Here is a 20127-nt window from a genome sequence, read left to right as displayed (position 1 = left end):
TCAGACCATTCTTTCTCTCCTCCCTCCATCTCTCTCCATCCATCTCTGTGACGATATCTGAAGTTGTATTGACCTTTTGTTTCCCCGCTCTGTATGAATGGACCCTTAGTCTTACCAATGGCCAACTTTCGCTCATACTTCCCTCAGTTTATCTTTTTATTTGATCTGTCGTGCTGCGTTTGAGCCTCCGTTTTCTATACTGCACATCCTTTTTCATCTCGCGTCCCGGCTCTGCTCTGGTGGGAGGCGAGAGCATTCAGGCTGGTCGTATATTTTATAATGTCTCTATTTCTCCCCATTGGTTTCCCCGATTGCTATGGTGATTGGTTTTATTTGTGCGCGCTCTGCTTATTTTAAAACTACCAGAGGACCTCTCTCTCGACTTTGGCAAACTGCTGAGCTAGCCGGCCTGTCGCTCAACCCGTCAGGAGGTAGAAATGCTGCCCCGTGTGGCCGTGAGCTGTCAGTCATTTTGAGTCGTCACCGGGGAGTAGCAAATTGATTGTAATAGCCCCAACTCTTGCGTTTTGATTAGAATTTAAGTAAAGTTGGAGTCTTTGAAAAGTCAAGGTCAAAACTGAAGAAAAATCCAGCAACATCATGTGGGGATTACATGTGTGGCACAGTAGTTAGAATCCCTGCCCCATAACAAGAAGGTGCAAGGTTTAATTCCTAGACAAAGTGGAACATTTCTGTATGCATCTTAATCCAAATAGAAAATTTTGATTAATACCATACACTAAGGGAGTGTGACATCACCCATAGCGTTCAGCTCCAGTCAAATGAAGCTCACTGAGGCCTGCAGTTATAGGAGCAAATTGGAGCGGAGTTCCATATTAGGAATAGGAATTTATTTATGGACGAATTACCAAAATGGAAACACCAGGATCACATAGATCAGGTTAATAATAACATTTTAAGACCAAAATGATGAGGCAACAAAAAAGTCGCACTGGACTATAAGTTGCACTTTTTGTGGGAAATTTATTTTATAAAATCAGAGACCAGGAACTGACATTTCATCTTGAAAGGCAAACTACAGTAATGACAATAGAACAGAGAACAGGCTGTTAATGTAACATATAAACAGTTATTCACGTAACTATAGCATAAACAACAGAACATAACTTTCGATCTCTCTCCAAATCTCTAAATCCATTGAATTCTTCATCCTCAGTGTCTTTTCTGCACAATTCCGCTATCTCCAGAGGTAAACAGAGCGCCGCTTCCTCTTCTGTGTAGCTGTCATCAGACTCAGCATCAGTTCCAGTTAGAATTATTCCGGCCTTTCTGAATCCCGACAGGATGGTTTCGGTTGTCACTGAAGTCCAGGCTTTGTCGAGCCATCCAATGACTTCCAGGAAAGTTACATGGTGCACCCTCTTGGTTATCACTGAGTACTGCACTGTCACTGTATATATTGCTACTTGCAGCTTGTAATCTGCAAAATATGATTTTCTCTTTGGGGGCATTTGTGTTCAGTCTTCTCAGTTGTCTTTATAAGTTTGTTTAAAGTGTAAATGTTCAGTTCAGTTCACAGAAGTACTGGTGAGATCGACTGACATGACACAGAGAGGACAGAGGCTCTTTCTGCTGGAGACATGCGCAGTAGAGCCAAGTGACAGTGGTACAGGAGTAATAGGAGGAGCAGATACTGGCACACAAGCCTAGATCGCCTCCTCACAGCTGTCAGTGTGAACATTTTAATACATAACTCGCACCTGAGTATAAGTTGCAGGATCACCCAAACCATGAAAAAAAGTGTGATTTATAGTCCAAAAAATATGGTACATGTTTTAGTGTATCAGCTATCAGCATTAAATCTCCAACATTTTGCATAACAATGATGACTGCACAAAACATGGTTACAAAAGGGCTGTTTTTAGTAAGTTATATAATTATGGGAAAATAATCCAAATCAGCTCTGCATCTGTGTCTAAAAATGTCAACAGAGTTTATCAGCAATTCTAAACAATCAGCATTGGCCATGAACAGTCCCATAATGCAATCTCTAATATTTGACCAAGTACAAGACTGCAGGAAACTGCCAGAGAAAAATTACATTCTTACTGTATCTAAAAATAGCATTTCCAAACCAAAACCTGTATCGGTGTTTATTTGTCGGACTCCTTCGGGTTCCCCATGGTGACCAAATCTCTAAGACTTTCCTGGTTAAATGAAGGTTAATTAAGATCGTGAGCAGAGGTAGTAGCAGTGTCTGTTTCTATTGGCTTTGACATTTAGTAGTGCTCTATGAAAAATGCTGGAAATTGTTGCTTAATCTGTAACCGAACATGACTGAGGTGCACAGAGCTACTGGGACTACTGTTCATGTTCACAATATTAATCATGATAACATAAGAATGACTTGACCAACATAGTAAAGATTGTTTAATGGGCGAAACTACTGACATTTTGGTCAAACTGAACTGTATATGTGATAATAAAAAGACCACAATTTCACTTTGTCTGCATATTGCATTTATTATCGTCTAAATAGTCAGTGTAGTTTTTGTTTTAAAGGTGCACTGAGCAACATTTATAGTGGAGGGTCCCCCACCTGTTTGTCTCCATGAAAATGTTATTGCTTTGTCTGGAATGTTATAAATTAAAGGTTGTATAGAGGATTTTTTTAAGGGAAGAGAAATACAGCGACAGTCCTTGTGCGCGTTCAGAATTACTGCTGAAGTTTCCTGTCTAGAAGTAAATCAGTGACCAACGCGTCAGTTTTTAGACCCTTCGTCCGCTTCGGTCGCGCCATCGCTGGACGAGATCTCCAAGAATCACCTCAGTTTGTCTTCGCTCCTTTTTCCCCTTCTCTTCTTCTTTCAGCGACCTCAAAAACGGACCTTCTTTTGCGGCGAACCGGTCGCGGATTCTCGTCTGCCGTCGCGACAGAGTTTGTGCGAAATGCCAGGAAGCGACAGTTCGAAAAAGCCTCTAAGAACCGCTGCGTAAACCACGTAATCCCCGCACGCCGCTGAGTCAGTTACACTAGGGAGTTTGATTGACGACCTAACAGCCAATAGAAAATGAGGGAGCCTCGTTTTCTATTGGGTGATGTTTATCTGGCCTCACTACGTCCACAGTTGATAGATTTTCGTTCTTTTTTTGTTTTGTTTTGGTCATCCTAATTACAAGGCTGCTGCGTCTCTGTAATGGTATTTTAATTTGAAACAAAAAAAAAATCCTCCATACAACCTTTAAGCACTATGCTACATTACAGTTCAGATCTATGGAGAGTCACCCCCATTCACTGAAGGAATAGTTGCATTTTTGAGCAATAGAAACACCAGTAATGAATCAATTCTAGATGGATGTTTCATGTCATTCCATGGAACATTCCAGGGAAACCTTTAAGTGATTTTAACAGCTGTTACTTGAAATTTTATATATACATATTTAAGTGTTTGCATTTGAAAGCCAAAGTACTGTACCCTTTGTGTGTGTGTGGCAGTTTCACCACAACAGTTCCATTTAGTGGTTTTTAAATGTTTTCTAATGATGTGTTGGAGTGAGACCACAGACTTTCACTGGGCTGTTTCCCCGACCACACTCTCAAGCTCTCCTATGGCGCTACCTTTCTGCTCTCTTATTTCTTTCATATAAATTAGACACAGACAGACAGATGTTGATACCAAGGGCACATACAAATGGCTTCAAAAATCCTCAGAAGAAGTTCACTTTCACTAACCGGGACCTTGAACAGCAGAACAATGGTATAAGATTTGTGTTGATGGATGATACACATCTAGTGCTGGCTTGCTGGGGGCGTTCTGTCTCTGGTGGTCCCAGCAAATTCTTCAGTCAGTAGTGAAGTTAAAGGTGCACACTGTGACTTTTTGTTGGGGGTCATCTGCTTGTTTTTGTGGATATGTCATTGCTCTGCCTGGAATGTTCCACAGTATGACATTAAACAGCTCTAGGTTACACTTATTCAATTACAGGTAGTTTTACTGCTCAAAAATACTTGGAAAAACAGGCAGATAGAAAGGTTTCATACCATAATGTGAAACATTCCAGACAAAGTAATAACATCTCCATGGAGAAAAGCATTTGACAAAACCTCCACCAGAAAAGTTACATAATGCACCTTTCAGACTGAAAGACAAAGCAGGAGACACATATATTGACCTATCTCCATATCATTGTCAGTACCAAAACTAGGGGTGTGCAAAAATATCAAAATATCGATATATCTTATCATTTAATTTGATGATACAGTATCGTTGTTGTGGGCTGCTGTATCGATATATCTCCAAGAGCATTTTTGGTGTATTTTACTTAATTATTTTGTCACTGTGCTACAGTTTTGTTGCTTGTTTAGTGAAAGGAAACTCGTTTCTGTGACACATTTGACATTTTCATTGTTTGATGATTAAAATGTGTGAGTGTTTCATATTGATTTTACACAACAAATGGTTTAAGAAAGACTTTTAGTATCACAGCGAAGATTTAGCCTTTATTTTTGTTATATTGAAAGTACACTGTATCAAGATATGTATCGTACGTGGCCTATGTATCGAGGTATGTATCGTATCGGCAACTTCTTAATGATGCCCAGCCCTAATCAAAAATACACTCATCTGACGTATCGATACTGAAAGAGAATAACTTAAATAGGACAGTTTTTTGACAGCTTTTTTTTTTTCTTATCATAGTAAGTTTTTCTATTACAAGCATGGTCCTCTGCCCTGTTTGCTTTGCTTTTCTGAATAGTTTTAGAATGGTTTTGATCTACAGTCAGACCAGGACTGTAATCACATACAAATCTCACAGTACTATTTTACCACAATACGCATCTCTTGGTGTGACATTTATTGCGGTAACGTCTCCGGGTTCTGCATTTCTCACGTTCTCCTTCTCTCTCTTCTTCTTCTCTTCTCCTCACTTCTCTGCTCTTCCTCTCCTCCTTCTTTCACTTCCTCTCCTCCTTTTCCCCCCTTTGCACACTCTGCCCTCTCATCTCTTTCTCCTCCAGCGCTCGGAGAGGGTCTGCTTCTCTGTGATACATACTAAAGACCAGTTTCAGCAGCGTTGGCCCCTCATGTGTGACCGGCCAATCAGAGTTCGGCGTTTCACAATAGACTCTGCTGACTCCAACACTTACTCTCTGTGACGGAGCACTTTTAGGCAAAAGACATTCTGCTTCATCAGCGACACAAACATAAGCAAATACTTTCATCTGGCCCCATCTAACCCTCTTATCTCTCCATCTTGTAACCTCTTACATCCTTTCATTTAATCCATAAGTGAACAATTTGACAACAAGAAAACTTGATTACGATTTTATCAAGCATTGAGGCTTGTCCCAGATTGGCAATTTTTGTTTTAACAGAAAGATAGTTTACATTTTAAAAGTCGTATATTACACAAAATTGATGTTATAATGCTGTTGCTTCCTTTAAAACATACCAGGAGTTGTGTTTTGTTTTATCATACATGTTTGTGTAACCCTTTATCATTAGTCTGTCTACATTTTCAAAGCTCAAAAAATGCTCTGTTCTATGTTATGATGCTTTGAAGAGGTAGTTTTCAAGTTAATGACTACCTTATACCTTTTTTTTTGGAGAGATGGGAGAGAGATGGGTTGAAATTATCCAAATGATTCTAGCGAAGGTGTATGGAGTTGGAAAAACACAGTGGAGCACAAGTGTTTTATTTTGTTGTTGTTGTTGTTTTCTTGTCTTAGAGAAGAACTCTGGATAAACATGCAGGATTTGTGCGTTAAATGTGTGAATGAAACAAAACACAACTCCAGGCCTGTTTGTGATGAGGAAACTACATTATAACATAAATCAGAAAATAGCGTAATATGTGCCCTTTAAAGTGTAATTTTGATATTTAAATGGGAATTATTGAGGATTAACATGGTGACAAAGATAAAACTGGCTCCTCGTTAACCGAAAATGCATCTCAAATCTCAAATTTCCAATCTAATTTGTGAAAAAAAACAAAAAAAAACACAGTTGCATTAATCTCATTTGTCTATAACTACTCTTTGTTGTGTTTGACCTTACAATCAATCAAGCCTAATGTGTTATTTTAATGTGATATTTTAAACACCTATTTTACATTTTATTACGCTCTTGTTCTTTCCGTTGATCTGCCCTGTGTTTTGACCCTTTTCCACTTTACTTAAATCTTCAAATCATTTCCTTGACCCCTCCTGGCCTACTCCTACATTAGTATAATTGTTTTCCCAGCTCGCGTAACTCAGTCCTAATATTTGATGTGATGTTCTTGAACCTAAGTACTTATCATAGCTCCCTCTCTCCTCTCCGCCCCTCTTCATCGCTCTGAAGTGCAGGAGCTGCGTGAGTGGATGGCTGTGGAGATGTATAAATATTGTTTTTAAGTTTAAATTACAAGCTACAGTTTGTCATAAACAGCACTAAACTACAACTCAGAGACGTCAATCATCTTGGTTCAGAGCGGCCTTTTGTTCAATGAGGAGAAAACGAATCCAAAAAGTAGCTGATGTCGCAGTCACAATAAAATCACATCACATAATAATTTGAACAGCAACATTAGTACACTGTTATTAAAGACACTATGGTTAAAGGTGCACTGTGAAACTTTTATGAGGGTCTGTCACCTGCTTGTCTCAGCGTTGAAGTTATGTTTAATACTGGTAGATAAAGACATGCACATCCAACAAAAATTGCAATTGCGTGTTGGGTCCAAAAACAAAAACTGTGAAAAGGAAGAAAGAGATCCACACTAGTTCTTTGAAGCTCCCAAATTTTTATTTCAACGACACCACAATGTGAGGCCTGTATAGAGTATCAAGCAGGTGCGAGGCTTAACCTTTCATGTCTGAAGAAGTGCTTGACCCGAAACGTCACATTGTCGTGTTATTGAAATAAAAAAAAAACTGGGAGCTTCAAAGAACTGCAGTGCGGATGTTGTGTTTAATGCCATACTGTGGAACTTTCTCGGCAGTAGTCACCAGAGAGACAAGCAGATGATGCCACCAGACCAAGTTAAAGGTGTGGAGAGGTGACACCAAACATGTTTTTAAAGGTATTTTTGAGTATAGACTAATCAAAATATGTGCAATTAGATAACGGTGGATATGTGTAATGCTATACTGTGGAACATTCATTTCCATTAGACAAGCAGGTGGTGGACACTTCACCACCAAAGTTACATAATGGACCTTTAAACTCAAAGTCATCAATCATCTTGGTTTGCAGCTGCCTTTTGTTCAATGAGGAGAAAACGCAAAGCAAAGAATCCAAAAAAGTAGTTGATGTCACAGTCACAATAAAATGACATTACATACCATATTTTTCGGACTATAAGGTGCATGTAAAATCCCAGAATTTTCTGAAAAGTTAACAGTGCGTCTTACGTATTAATTCTGGTTGTGCTTACTGACCTCGAACTGATTTTCACATATATTTCACTATGCCGTGTCATTTAGTCTGACAAAAGCTGACCACATCAGCGTACAAGGAGTGAGCTGTTTTTTGTTTGTTTTTTATCGCTTATAGTATATGCAAATGAGCCATGTGGTTTTAAGTTTCTGTAAAACAAACACTTTACTCAATCTATATTTGAGTCCTCCTCGTAGGAAATAAAAAAGTCTCAAGTCTCAAGTGTTGTCTGTTTGTTTTGCTTAATGTGCCTTATAATCCAGTGCGCCTTATAGTCTGAATAATATGGTGATAATTTAAATAGCAACATTAGTACACTGTTATCAAGGACAATATAGTTAAAGGTGCACTGTGGAACTTTTATTCTGGAGGGTATGTCACCTTGTCTCAATGGAAATGTTATTGCTATTACATAGAATGTCCCACAGTATAGCATTCAACTTATTAATCGCCATAGAGACAAGCAGATACCAGACATTACCAGACCAAGTTAATGGTCAGATCTGTAGAGAGATGTTTTTTTTCTAGGTATTTTTGAGTATAGGCTAATAAAAACGTGTAATTGATCGAATAATTGATACCTTTATATTGCATTTGTTTAGTGTATTTGTCTTATTTACAAATACAAAAATAAATACTTGAAAGTTTCATATATTGTTTTGTATTGTCTATTGTATTGCGGTCTACTTTGCATTGTATTTTTACTGAACTCTGGTTGGAATATTATAATATATACCTACTATTGTTGTAGGTGTAGAATGTCTAATATTATTGTATCTTTCATTGCTATAAATACTATTAAGTGCAAAAACCAACCTTGAGTCTCTAAACACATCTGTCTTGATCTGCTGTTACTTCACAATGGAAAAGGAAAGTCATTGATAAAGAGCAGCTGAGAGACTGGAGCGTGGGGCTGTGCAGGGGGTCTATTGTCACTTTTCCTTTGCTTCTCTGACAAAGGAACATGCAGAAGAAGAAGACGGAGCTGAGCTTTTGTGCAGAGTCCATTGAGTTGAGTTTACAGAGACATGTGGTGCTTCAGCTGCCTGGTTAGACCTTTGTGAGGAGGCGGGCACAGGCTGCTGAGAAACAGGGCTCAGATCAAGACCAAAAGCATTTTTACGAAGAAATAATTATGTTAAAATTTAAGTGAAAACAGCTCTGAATGTAAGTGTTCTATTTTACACTGTTAGTACTTCAGCTACAGATACGACTATTTATTGTCAGCACTAATACTTCCCACCACTACTACAAGATAATAGTCCTAGTTATGGCACTATGCCCACAGTACAATTCAAAGCCAGACTCTACTGCTACAACTACTGCTACAACTACTGCTTCAACTACTACTACAACTACTACTACAACTACTGCTACAACTACTGCTAGCTGCTACTACTGCTTGCTGCTAAACTACATCAATACTACATACTAATACTAACCTAGCTATACTTAAAACTACTCAAATAGATTATTTTGATAATTATCTGTTGTTTACCAAACATTTTTTGTGAAGGGGGTGGGGGTTCTACTCTTGATACTACTAAGAGTACTACTGCTACCACTGCCACTAATGCTAGTAGTACTTTTACTGCTCTACGACTGCTGCAATAACGCTACTACTACTGCTACTATGTCAACTAGTTCAGTATTCCAAAATGTCACTCTGTAATGTATATCAATGTGTGTAGTTTTTATCTTTTACAAATATGATTTTGTTTTACATTGTGGCAATGGTCCTAATTACCCCAAATCCTAATATGCCAGATCAAAAATCTGTGCAGCCATATTCCAGTTAAATAGTTACTTCCTGTCAGTGGCTCTTCCTGTGCGGTGGACGAGACACGGTTCCCAAATCCGCAGCATTTCTTAAAAACCAGAGTGATTTTTACAAGAGTCTAATGAGAGCGCAGCCATGTGAGCAGCAGGCCTGTGAAACCAGCAGGCGCCACTCTGCTCTGAGCCTTCAGATGTGATCAAGGTGCAGAAGAAGAAGCGTGCATGCCCCGGAATAAAAGATCAGATGCTAAACAAGGACAGGAGAGAAAAGAGAGGAAAGAGGGAAAGGGAAATATATTTAACTGCAGTTTGGACCTTAGAGTCTATTATGGAGTGAAATGTGGTCTTTAGTTTGTTGCAGTGCAGTCTGTAGAGCTGTTTTTGAGGCTTTAAACAGCTTCCATTAGGCTATTTTCTGATCTATATTGTTGTTCCCTCATCACAAATGTACCTGGAGTTGTTCAGTGTAGGGACCAGTACCTGGAGTTGTATTTGTTTCATTCACATTCATTCATTCAAACCCTGCATATTTAGTCTGAGTTCTTCTCTCAAATTGAAACCACTCTGTTCCACCTAGTGATGTCATATGGTTATACACAATAAATCTTCACTAGAATCATCTGGATGATTTCAGACCTGGAATTGCCAGTCTCTACTGAACAAAAGGTAAAAGGCAGCAGTTAACTTAAAAAATACCACTGAGTGTTTGGGGTTTCAAAGATGTTTCTTTTGACATTTAACTTGACTATCTCAAGCAGGTAGCACCAAGAGGCCAAGTTCCAGGTCAGATCTGTGAAAAAGAGGTTGAAAACATAACTTTCTGTGCTTGGATAAACAGTAAGAGTTGTCAGGAAACTAGTACAAAGTTTATATAAAATAAAACAGAAATTCAAATCAGGAGACAGATGTTCACTGTTCACTGTTTTTCTTCAAATTCAAATCTCATAATAAGTCTTCACACATGACTTAACCTCTTTTATAACACAATGGATAATTCACAGTTGGGACTTAGTTAAGCTTCATAATCTCATGTTGTGTACTTCTTTCTATCTGTGTCCCCAGGTTCTTCTTACTACGACAACGTGCGTCCCCTGGCTTATCCCGACTCAGACGCTGTCCTCATCTGCTTCGATATCAGTCGTCCAGAGACATTGGACAGTGTCATTAAAAAGGTATGTTTGATTATATTTTAGCACATTTTACATTTTGCAATCAGAAACGCATATCTCAAGATTTCTCAAGACATTTTTCAATTTTGATTTGAAAATTACAGTTCAAATCACTTTCACATTTTCTGAACTATGTTATAATGTTGTTTTCTCTTCAAAAACATACCTGGAGTTGTGTTTTGTTTCATTCACACATGTTTAACGCACTCTGTTCCACCTTGTGATGTCATGTGATAATACAGGAAGTGCTCCACTGTGTTTTTGAACTCCATACACCTTCACTAGAATCATTTGGGTGATTTCAACCCAGGAAATGCCAGTCTCTACTCTAAAGGTAAAAGGTAGCTCTTAACCTGAAAACTACCTCTATGTGATATCACAAGATGGAAAAGAGCATTTTGAGCTTTAGAGATGTAGACAGACTAATCATAAAGGATTACTCAAACATGTGTGAATGAGAAAGACAACTCCAGGTATGTTTTTGATAAGATGACAACATTATAACATGACTTATAGCTCACAAGAATCCATTGTGTGCAATATGAGACCTTTAATACCACTGTTGTCTTCTAGTTTTGGTATCAATTAGTATTAGTATCCATTTTCTATTAGCAATACAATAATTTTTAACTGCAAAACACCCATATTCTTTCGTCCTCTCCTACAGCTCATATTCATAGGCAGGTGGTGAGGCTGTGTCTTTTAAAACAGTCTAACAAAGGATCAAATCAGCAGCACAAAGGTTATGGCCCTGGTTCTTTTATGGGTTTATAATGTCCATAGACACTTGACCCTGAGCACTCAGCAGAATACAGGGTCAGGAGAGGAGAATAGAGGAGACACGCTGGTGCATTGTGGGTTATCAGAAATGCTAATTTGTCTCACAGATGTGTAAAAACGTAGTTACGGGGTTAGTTACGCTGGCGTATTGAGATTTGTGTATCTGATATTTTAGTAAGTTAAAGGTGGACGATGTAAGTTTTTGTTGGGGGTCCGTCACCTACTTGTTTCTATGGATATGTCACTGCTCTCCCTAAAATGTTCCACAGTATGGCATTAAACAGCTCTAACTTACATTTATTCAATTACATGTGAGTTTATAGCTCAGAAATGCAGATAGAAAGGTAGATAGAAATTGAAGATAGAAAGGTTTAATGCCATACTGTGAAACATTCCAAACAAAGCAATAACATCTCCATAGAGAAAAAAAATTTGACGGATCCTCGACCAGAAAAGTTACACAGTGCATCGTTAAGAAAGATTTGTTTTTGTTGTTCTGTGTTTGAAGAAGGCGCAGGGATAGATGGAAAAACGCTATTGCACTTTAAATGTCAAAATATGTGTTTATTTTCCAGCCTTATATTCCCCTTGTGTGAGACTGAAATTCAGCATGTTTTTGTTTGTTATTTGCAATCTAAGAACTAAAACCAATAAATATGGTGTAACATTTTTAATATTCTATTGACAGAAAAACATTTAAAGTTTCTATATTATGCAAAATTGCCTCTTGTGAGCTTTAAGCCATGTTATGTTATGTTGTTACCTCTACCAAAAACATAAAACTTACACTCAAAACACACAGTAAACATGTATAAACAACTTTTTGGACATTAAAAAATGCTTACTTTAGACCCTTAGCTACAAAACTGCAAAATATCAAGTCTGTAAATTAAAAAATATCCTTATTGTCCTCAAAACAATACAAAAGGGCAATTGCTCATTCCATGCATTTCCATGGTGTATATTACATATGTATTTGTACATTTTGACTGAAATAAACCTTTCAAATAAAAACAGCAAGGGATGCACGTTTACACAGACCAAAATGCGTAATTTGCCATTTATTTGATAAATAACTGCACTTAGAGCAGCTTTTTCAATTGTTACCAACATAAATGCTCAGAGCATTAAACCATTTTGACTTACTACACTCTTTGGCAAAGTTTGAGCCAATCAAAATGGATGGAGTGCGTGCATTTGCCTGAAAACAAAGTTCCTATTAGACACTCGGTTTCACTACGTCATCACACGGCGTGTGATGTAGGATAATGCCGGAAAGCCGCAACTCTCAGCTTTTCAAGGAAAAAAATAATAAGTTTCTATCTTTTATGGTTGGAAAGTTATGCAGAGTTATGTAAAACATGTCCGCCTGATACCATCAGTCTGGAAGGGTTAAAGGTGGATTACCCAATTTTAAAACTGCAAATTTGTATTTCAGTCTCTCTATAGTAGCGCTCTCCTCATATTGCTTAGGGCTCTTACTTCCAGGTTTATGATAGATACATTCTTTTATTATAATTAGATGCCAGACAGACAGCAGACAGAGCACAGCTGTCTCATTTTATCACAAAGTGCTGTTTTAACAACTCTACTCATTACAAAAATAAAGTTGAGTACTGCAGCTATAAGTCAAACTAGAAATTTAACCAAGACCGGACAAAACTGACAATAAAAGGGAAAAGGCAAAGCTTACAATGAAGGCATAATTTCGATGAAACTAAGTAGTTTAAAGTGTGTTGATAATGGACCAATAAATATTATCAATGCTGGCAGAAGAGCCGATAATAAAACCCGGACCTTCAGAAATATAGACTGCCATTTTTAAAACCCTCACTTTGCGATGACTCGACTGAATGCCAGGTCACTCTCCAAGGACCCAGTGCTGGAGAGACACTTAAACTTTGGTGACCTTCTTGAAAAACTTGTGGAGTTTTCAGTGGAGAGTTTGAGGCGTGGACCATCTGCCCAGATTTATCAAGATGAACTCTTGCCCATCCTCTCTGGCTCCTCTCCCCTCTGCTCCCTCTCCTTCGCCTTTCTGCTTCCTCTCCTCCGTTCTCTCCTCTTCTCTCTGTTTCCTTTCTTCTCTCTCCTCTGTACTCCCTCTCTTATCTGCTCTGTCCTCTCTTCTCTCTGCTCCCTCTCCTCTTTCTGGTCACTCTCCTTTCTCCTCTCCCTTTCCTCATGCTACCTCTCCTCTCTCTTCTTTTCTTTGTGCTCCCTCTCTTCTCTGCTCTCTTTCTCCCATCTTCTCTGCTCCTTCTCCTTTCCTTTCCCTGTTTTCTCTCCTCTTCTCTCTGTTTCCTTTCTTCTCTCTCCTCTGTACTGCCTCTCTTATCTGCTCTGTCCTCTCTTCTCTTTGCTCCCTCTCCTCTTTCTGGTCACTTTCCTTTCTCCTCTCCCTTTCCTCATGCTACCTCTCCTCTCTCTTCTTTTCTTTGTGCTCCCTCTCTTCTCTGCTCTCTTTCTCCCATCTTCTCTGCTCCCTCTCCTCTCCCCGCTCCTTCTCCTTTCCTTTCCCTGTTTTCTCTGCTTCTTCTCTCTCTCCTTCTCCTCTCTCCTCTCTCTCTTCTCTTCTCTGCCTCTTATCTCTCCTTCCTCTCCTTTCTGGTCCCCCTCCTCTCTCCTTTTCCTCTTTGCTCCCTCTCCTCTCCTCTCCTCCTCTCTTTCTGCTGGTTTAGAAGCCTCTGCTTGTTTCTATGCTTATGGGAATGCAGTGACCCACAAAATACCAAACAGCCCTGACTCGGACAGAAGACAAACTCGAGCACTCAGACTTGTTTAGACTGGAAATGTTTTGTTGATTGTGCCAAAAGTAGCACACATTAAGCCGGGATCATGTGACAGTGTTCAAAGTCTTATCCAAGGCCATATGATGCTGTAACAATATTCACGCTACAATTCAGCACTGTAGAGATGCTCACAGAATTATAAAATGCAGCTTTTTCCCTTTAAAACGCAATGGTACATGGTTTGTTCTGACACAATTATGTTTAGAAAATGCATTGATCAAAAGGATTCAGTTTGAAAAGGTAATTATAAAAGTAATTGTACAGTAATTGTAAAAAAAACAATTTGTCTATATCAAAGGTGGGTGGTGGTTTTGCAAGTCTCAAGTAAGTCTCAAGTCTTTTTTTTAATTTAATTTATTTATTTCATAAAGCATACAAAGACATCGACAGTGTCACAACATCAGACACACAAGAAATGAATGAAAAGGAGCAGAAAGAAGAAAAAATCTTATGTTATCTGTCCCCCTTTCCTTTTTCAAGACAATACATCAACACCGATGGTCACTAAACATTCCAGATCAGTTCAGGCATAATTACTGATCAATTGCAAACAGTAATCTTCACTATTATGCACAACAACTTAGTTTTCTTTTTCATACATACACACTGCATTTGATTTTATATTTTTGTTTAAATGTCATCATTGTACTTGATTCTTTTATTTCTTTGTAAAGACTATTCCATAAGTTAATTCCTTTCACAGCGATGCTTCTTTGACCTCAAGTCTGAGTCAAGTCCCAAGACAAGTACAGGCAAGTCCAAGTCAAGTCTCGAGTCACTGACCCATAAGTCCAAGTCAACCAAAGTACCGAATATAGCTTAGATTAAACTGTAACTAAACTGTACTTATCAAGTCATAGTATATTTATATATGAGTATTTATTTAAGAGTTGTAGAAATGCATATGTTTCCTTTTTAAATGTCTTGACAAGATCTTAGAGTGAATCATTACAGTGAGAATAGAAAAAATTCTGATTTAAAAGAGATTCTCAAGTCACAGCTCTCAAGTCCAAGTCCAGTCCCAAGTCTTAGTCTCTTTAATCAAGTCAAGTCTCAAGTTCTAAAAATTAGTAACTGAAACCTGACTAGTACAAGTCACGACTCGCATGTTCCCAGCTCTGGTCTATATCACGTTGCCTACACTGAAACCAGAAAGGATCATGGTCTATGTAGTTCTATTTATTAATGCGGTGGAACATTTCAGCAAAGCAATGACATATTCATGGAGACCCTCCCTCCAGAAATGTTTATGCGAATGCTTTTCAGTATGTGGGTTTGCCGTATTTAGAGACATTCTTTTTTTGTCCTCCTTTGGATAATTTATTGTTTAGAACTACAATAATATACGTGATTTAGCTCTGGTGTTACTGGGATTGCCAAATATTGTCTTTGGTAGTACTTGATGTGAAAACTTGGAGAGTATTTGTTCTTTGAAAAATAATAAATTCTCTTTAGTTTTTTCATGTAGAAATGTCAAATCCCTCTTTTTTTCCCATGCCTGTTCTCTGATGGCGTGACACAACATTGGACCACTGTATTGTAACATGTTCTCAACAAGTGTGCCACAGATGCCGGGAAGTACCTTTAGTGGAGCCGCCCTTTTTAACAGGCTTGTATAGAGCCCTGTGAGCCGTGTAAAAACCTCCTATTGCCTTCACTACTCTCTCATCTTGAAGCCACATTTGATTTTGGAGAACTTTGAACTCCACTTTCTGCGGCCGGTGGACAATTCCCACGGCCAGCTTGTTGACGTGTTAGCGGTTTTGGTGTTAGATGCTAAAATGTCCCTTGCAAACTTCATAGATCTAGCCTTAAAGGTCCTCTATTATGCAAAATGTATTTTTGTGAGATTTAAGTAGAGTGACCAGATTTTCAAAATTCAAAACTGGGCCAGACCCGGGTTGGGATGGTTGGTATAAATAAAGTTGTGAACAGAGCGCTCAACATTGTTCATTTTCGACTTGTGGGTCACTATATAATCTGAGGGACTTCTGTTACTGCAATAAAGTGCTTATTTTTTGCTTTATGGTAATTTTCAAGCACGGTTTTATGTATTTTAGAAAAACAAATGACAATGTATGCCCCTCTTTACTGTCGGTGTAGACATTGGTCAAAATAGGGACATCTGGGACATTTCTTGAATAAAACTGGGATAAATCAACAGTTTTGGATAAATCTGCAGGGACATGGGACACAGGGCTCAAAACTGGGATTGTCAAAAGTAAACGGGGACATCTGGTCACCCTATAGCTTAAAGTCATGTTATAATGTTGTAACTAGAGTTCTGCAAACACATTTTGAAAGCACATTGCAGGCGCGGGCATAATGTAAAATATAAAAATGATTCATGTATGCCTATTATACATAATTTGTGCTGGATATTTAATTTAGCATTGATAAAAAACATTTTAAGCAGCCTAAATTTGCAGATGTGGTTTAATCTCATGCACATTTTAGAAAATTGCTTTCCGCTTCTCCGTGTTTGATAGAGCTTAAGAAAGTGAACATCCCCCATCTTTGCGGGCGGGAGCGGGACGAAATATCGGAGATGCGGGCGGGAGTGGGAATGAAAATTACAATTCTTTGCAGGTGCGGACAAGAGCAGGACTGCACTACGTGGGTGCAGGTGGGAGATCTGTAGTTGTTATCTCCTCAAAACATACCTGGAGTTGTGTTTTGTTTCATTCACAGCTGTTTGAGTAATCCTTTATTATTAGTCTGTCTACTTCTCCAAAGCTCAAAAAACTCTGTTCCACCTTGTGATGCTATTTACCAGTAGTTTTGAAGTTGACAGCTACCTTTTACCTTTTGTTCAGTAAAGACTGGCAATTCCGTCACTGAAATCATCCAAATGATACTAGTGAAGGTGTATGCAGTTTAAAAACACAACGAAGCACTTCCTGTATGACCACATGACATCATAAGGCTGTTTGAGAGAAGATCTCAGCCTAAATATGCAGGGTTTGTGTGTCAAACATGTGTGAATGAAGCAAACACAACTCCAGGTCTATTTGTGATGAGGAAACAACATTATAACATAGTGTAGATGGGAGTCCTTTAAACACCTTTTTACTGAGGATTCGAATATCCCACAGGCTTCAGTGCACTTGGTCAACACGGGGAACCAAAGCTTTCCCCAGGCTTTTGTCATTACCCAGAACTCCCTTGGTAGGAGTCTGTCGCAACCTTTGACCCCGGCTGCTGCTCTGGCCGTATCTAAGGTTGGGGGGGCCACATGGAAAAGCTGTTGAACAATCACCAAACCAAATCAAAGTGTTGACCCCTGGGATAAGGCGGCGCTGGGGTCAGATAGTCACACTGAGGGGGGAGAGGTTGGTTAAACAATTAGACTAAATACACTTTGGGATATTAGAACAGGAGGCCATTTTGTGCAGGTAAAAAACACTGCTTGGTGTTTTATTGAACTACTTATCTACAGCAACCAGAAATGACAGAACACATTAAAGTTAAAGTATATATAGGCCTAAATATGTGAATGTAAATTGAATACTTTATATGCTTCTTACTATTGTAAGTGCAAATAAGAATGGATCCAAAATGTCTTCAAATGGTCACTATAGAAGGATTGATAACTGAATTATTAATAGTGTTTCATATAGGGCAACTTTTGGTATTAAAATGCTGTTTATTATTTTTGAAGGAATGCCACATATTTACTCATTTAGCAAGATTAGTCACTGTAGTTGGATTCAGTTTCAGACAACAGTGTTATTTTCTTTAACAAGTTGTCCACTAGATTCTCAACATTGTCTCAAAATATTAAAATGCTATAAATATATTCTAATTTGTGTCAAACAGTTACCATGGTGGGTTGTTGTTCCGTATTTGTCCTACACTAAGCCTACATTTTTAACATTTTAATAGAATTTTACTTTAACACAACACTTTTGATACCATACTTTTACTCCTACTTGAGTAATCTTTTTATTGTATTTATAGATTTATATATTTTACAATGTAACAGCACTTTACTGAAAAAAGTTTACTCTTCCCACATTAAGTACCATATTTTTTGGACTATAAGACACACTTGAAATCCTTTAATTTTCTCAAAAATCTACAGTGTATGTATTAATTCTGGTTGTGTTTACCGCACCGTTTGATGGATTGTCGGAGTATTACGGCTAATGTATTCAGGAGCCTCGTGGAGTAAAGGGCGAAGTATAGTTCTGCGTCGGTATTTATGACATCAATGAAATGCTACAGAGAATATGTTCATTCATATATATGGCCTATGCATATGACCTACAGACGTATAATCTCTGAAAAGTTTAACATGTACCATCTCCAACGCGATAGAAGCACAGAACAGACTCATCATCAGCAGAACATCGACTGTCATTGAAAGAACACCTATAGTCCACTGAGTCGTGTCCTTTAGTCTGACAGAATCTGACCACATCAGTGTCAGGAGCGAGCAGTTTTTTTCAGCGCTTATAGTTTATGCAAATTGGTCATATGGTTTTAAGTTTTGTTTCTGTAAAACGTAAACAGATGAGCACAAAGCTGCATTAAACACATTATTATTCAATGTATGTTTGAATCCTCCTCATAGGAAATTAAAAAACAAACTTAAATTGCCTGGGCTAAGGTGTCAGTCTCAAGTGTTGTCTGTTTCGCTTAATGCTTCTTATAATCTGGTGCGCCTTATGTATGAAAATAGACAAGAGAATTTAACATTATTGATATAGCGCTTTATAATTTGGTGCACTTTATAATCCGAAAAATACGGTAATTGAGAAATACTTTATGTTGACATTATAATACAATTTGAACGTTCTGCACTCCTTCAGATATGATTAATTTGTCTCATCTTTGTGGTCTATCCTTTGATAATATACAATTTAGTTTTGGTTTTGAGTTATATCTGAACTAGTATAAAACCTCATGGAAATATTTAAGAAACTGACATTATTTTACATTGAATATATTCTGTTATATTAAAAATGTCAAGTTTTTATTGTCATTGTGGTATTGAAATCCATGTGTTGTCAAATCCTCACCTTCAAAAATCAGAATGAAGTTTGAAATAGTAGTACTGGGATGAGAGTATTCTCAGAGCAGTATTTCTGTGTTGGTTCAGCTGAGTTTGTGAAGTGACATTTAATCTGAGTTGGTTTCAGAGCCTTTTCCTGAGCACAGACCAGAATAGATTTGTTGACAGATGCGCCATGTGTCAGTGTGCGAAGTCTACAGATACTCCACACTGCAGGAGCTTCACCAACCCAGGGCCCATAATGCTCCGACTTGACTCATATAACATAATGAGCTACGTGTTAGTCTTATTACAGCCTTTTTTTAGCATTCAAATAAGACCAAATCAAGATGGTTTTGCTGTAATGAAGAACTTTGTCAGCAATATGCATCGTTATCAGTGCATGCTAAAATTTAATCTGTGATTTAAAGCCCCATTGCGTCACTTTTTATCCAAACAACTGACTAAAATTAAAGAATCTGTTACAAATAAGAAAATGCAAAAATAACTATTTTGTTCATTATTTGTCTCCAAAACCAAAATGAAAAAACAGATAACGATTCGTTTCCGTGATTTAAACTGCAATGCCGGACTTTTTCGCCTCATACGGACTGAACCAGGACTGAACCAGGACTAAACCAGGTGTAAACCAGGTGTAAACCAGGTGTAAACCAGGACTGAACAGGACTGAGACTGGGACTGAACCAGAACTGATGCCAGGAGTGAACCAGGACTGAACCAGGACTGAACCAGGACTGAACCAGGACTGAACCAGGACTGAACAAGGTTTAAATCAAGGGTAAACCAGGTGTAAACCAGGTGTATACCAGGTGTATACCAGGTGTACCAGGTGTATACCAGGTGTATACCAGGTGTAACCAGGACTGAACCAGGACTGAACCAGCACTAAACCAGGACTAAACCAGGTGTAAACCAGGTGTAAACCAGGTGTAAACCAGGTGAACCAGGATTGAACCAGATCTAAACCAGGACTAAACCGGTCTCAGTCCTTGTCTGATTCTGGTCTCAATCATAGTCCTGGTCCTGTTCCCAGTCTCAGTCCTGGTCTCAGTTCTGGTCTGGTCCCGGTCTCAGTCCTGACCACCCGACGCACACATCCGGACCCGTCCCAGCACTCAGTACTGGTTGAGTCCTGGTTCAATCCGTACGCGGCGCAAATGTCTGACATCGCAGTTTAAATCACGGAAATGGGAAACAGCCGTTATCCG

General features: G+C 38.5%; 1 protein-coding gene across 1 annotated transcript in view; it reads left to right on the top strand.

Annotated features, from left to right (window-relative positions):
* Positions 1–20127, top strand: part of LOC110161566 (rho-related GTP-binding protein RhoN-like) — a 73812-nt gene that overhangs the window by 45039 nt on the left and 8646 nt on the right. The window contains exon 3 of the mRNA XM_020926328.2: positions 10224–10333. Within this exon, the coding sequence (XP_020781987.1) occupies positions 10224–10333 (110 nt within the window). The remainder of the gene's footprint in view (positions 1–10223; positions 10334–20127) is intronic.

This window comes from Boleophthalmus pectinirostris, unplaced genomic scaffold (genome assembly GCF_026225935.1).
Source record: "Boleophthalmus pectinirostris isolate CB_2022bp ecotype Guang Dong unplaced genomic scaffold, ASM2622593v1 HiC_scaffold_17, whole genome shotgun sequence".
NCBI classification, from domain to species: Eukaryota; Metazoa; Chordata; class Actinopteri; order Gobiiformes; family Gobiidae; genus Boleophthalmus; species Boleophthalmus pectinirostris.
This window is presented reverse-complemented; position numbering and strand designations above follow the sequence as displayed.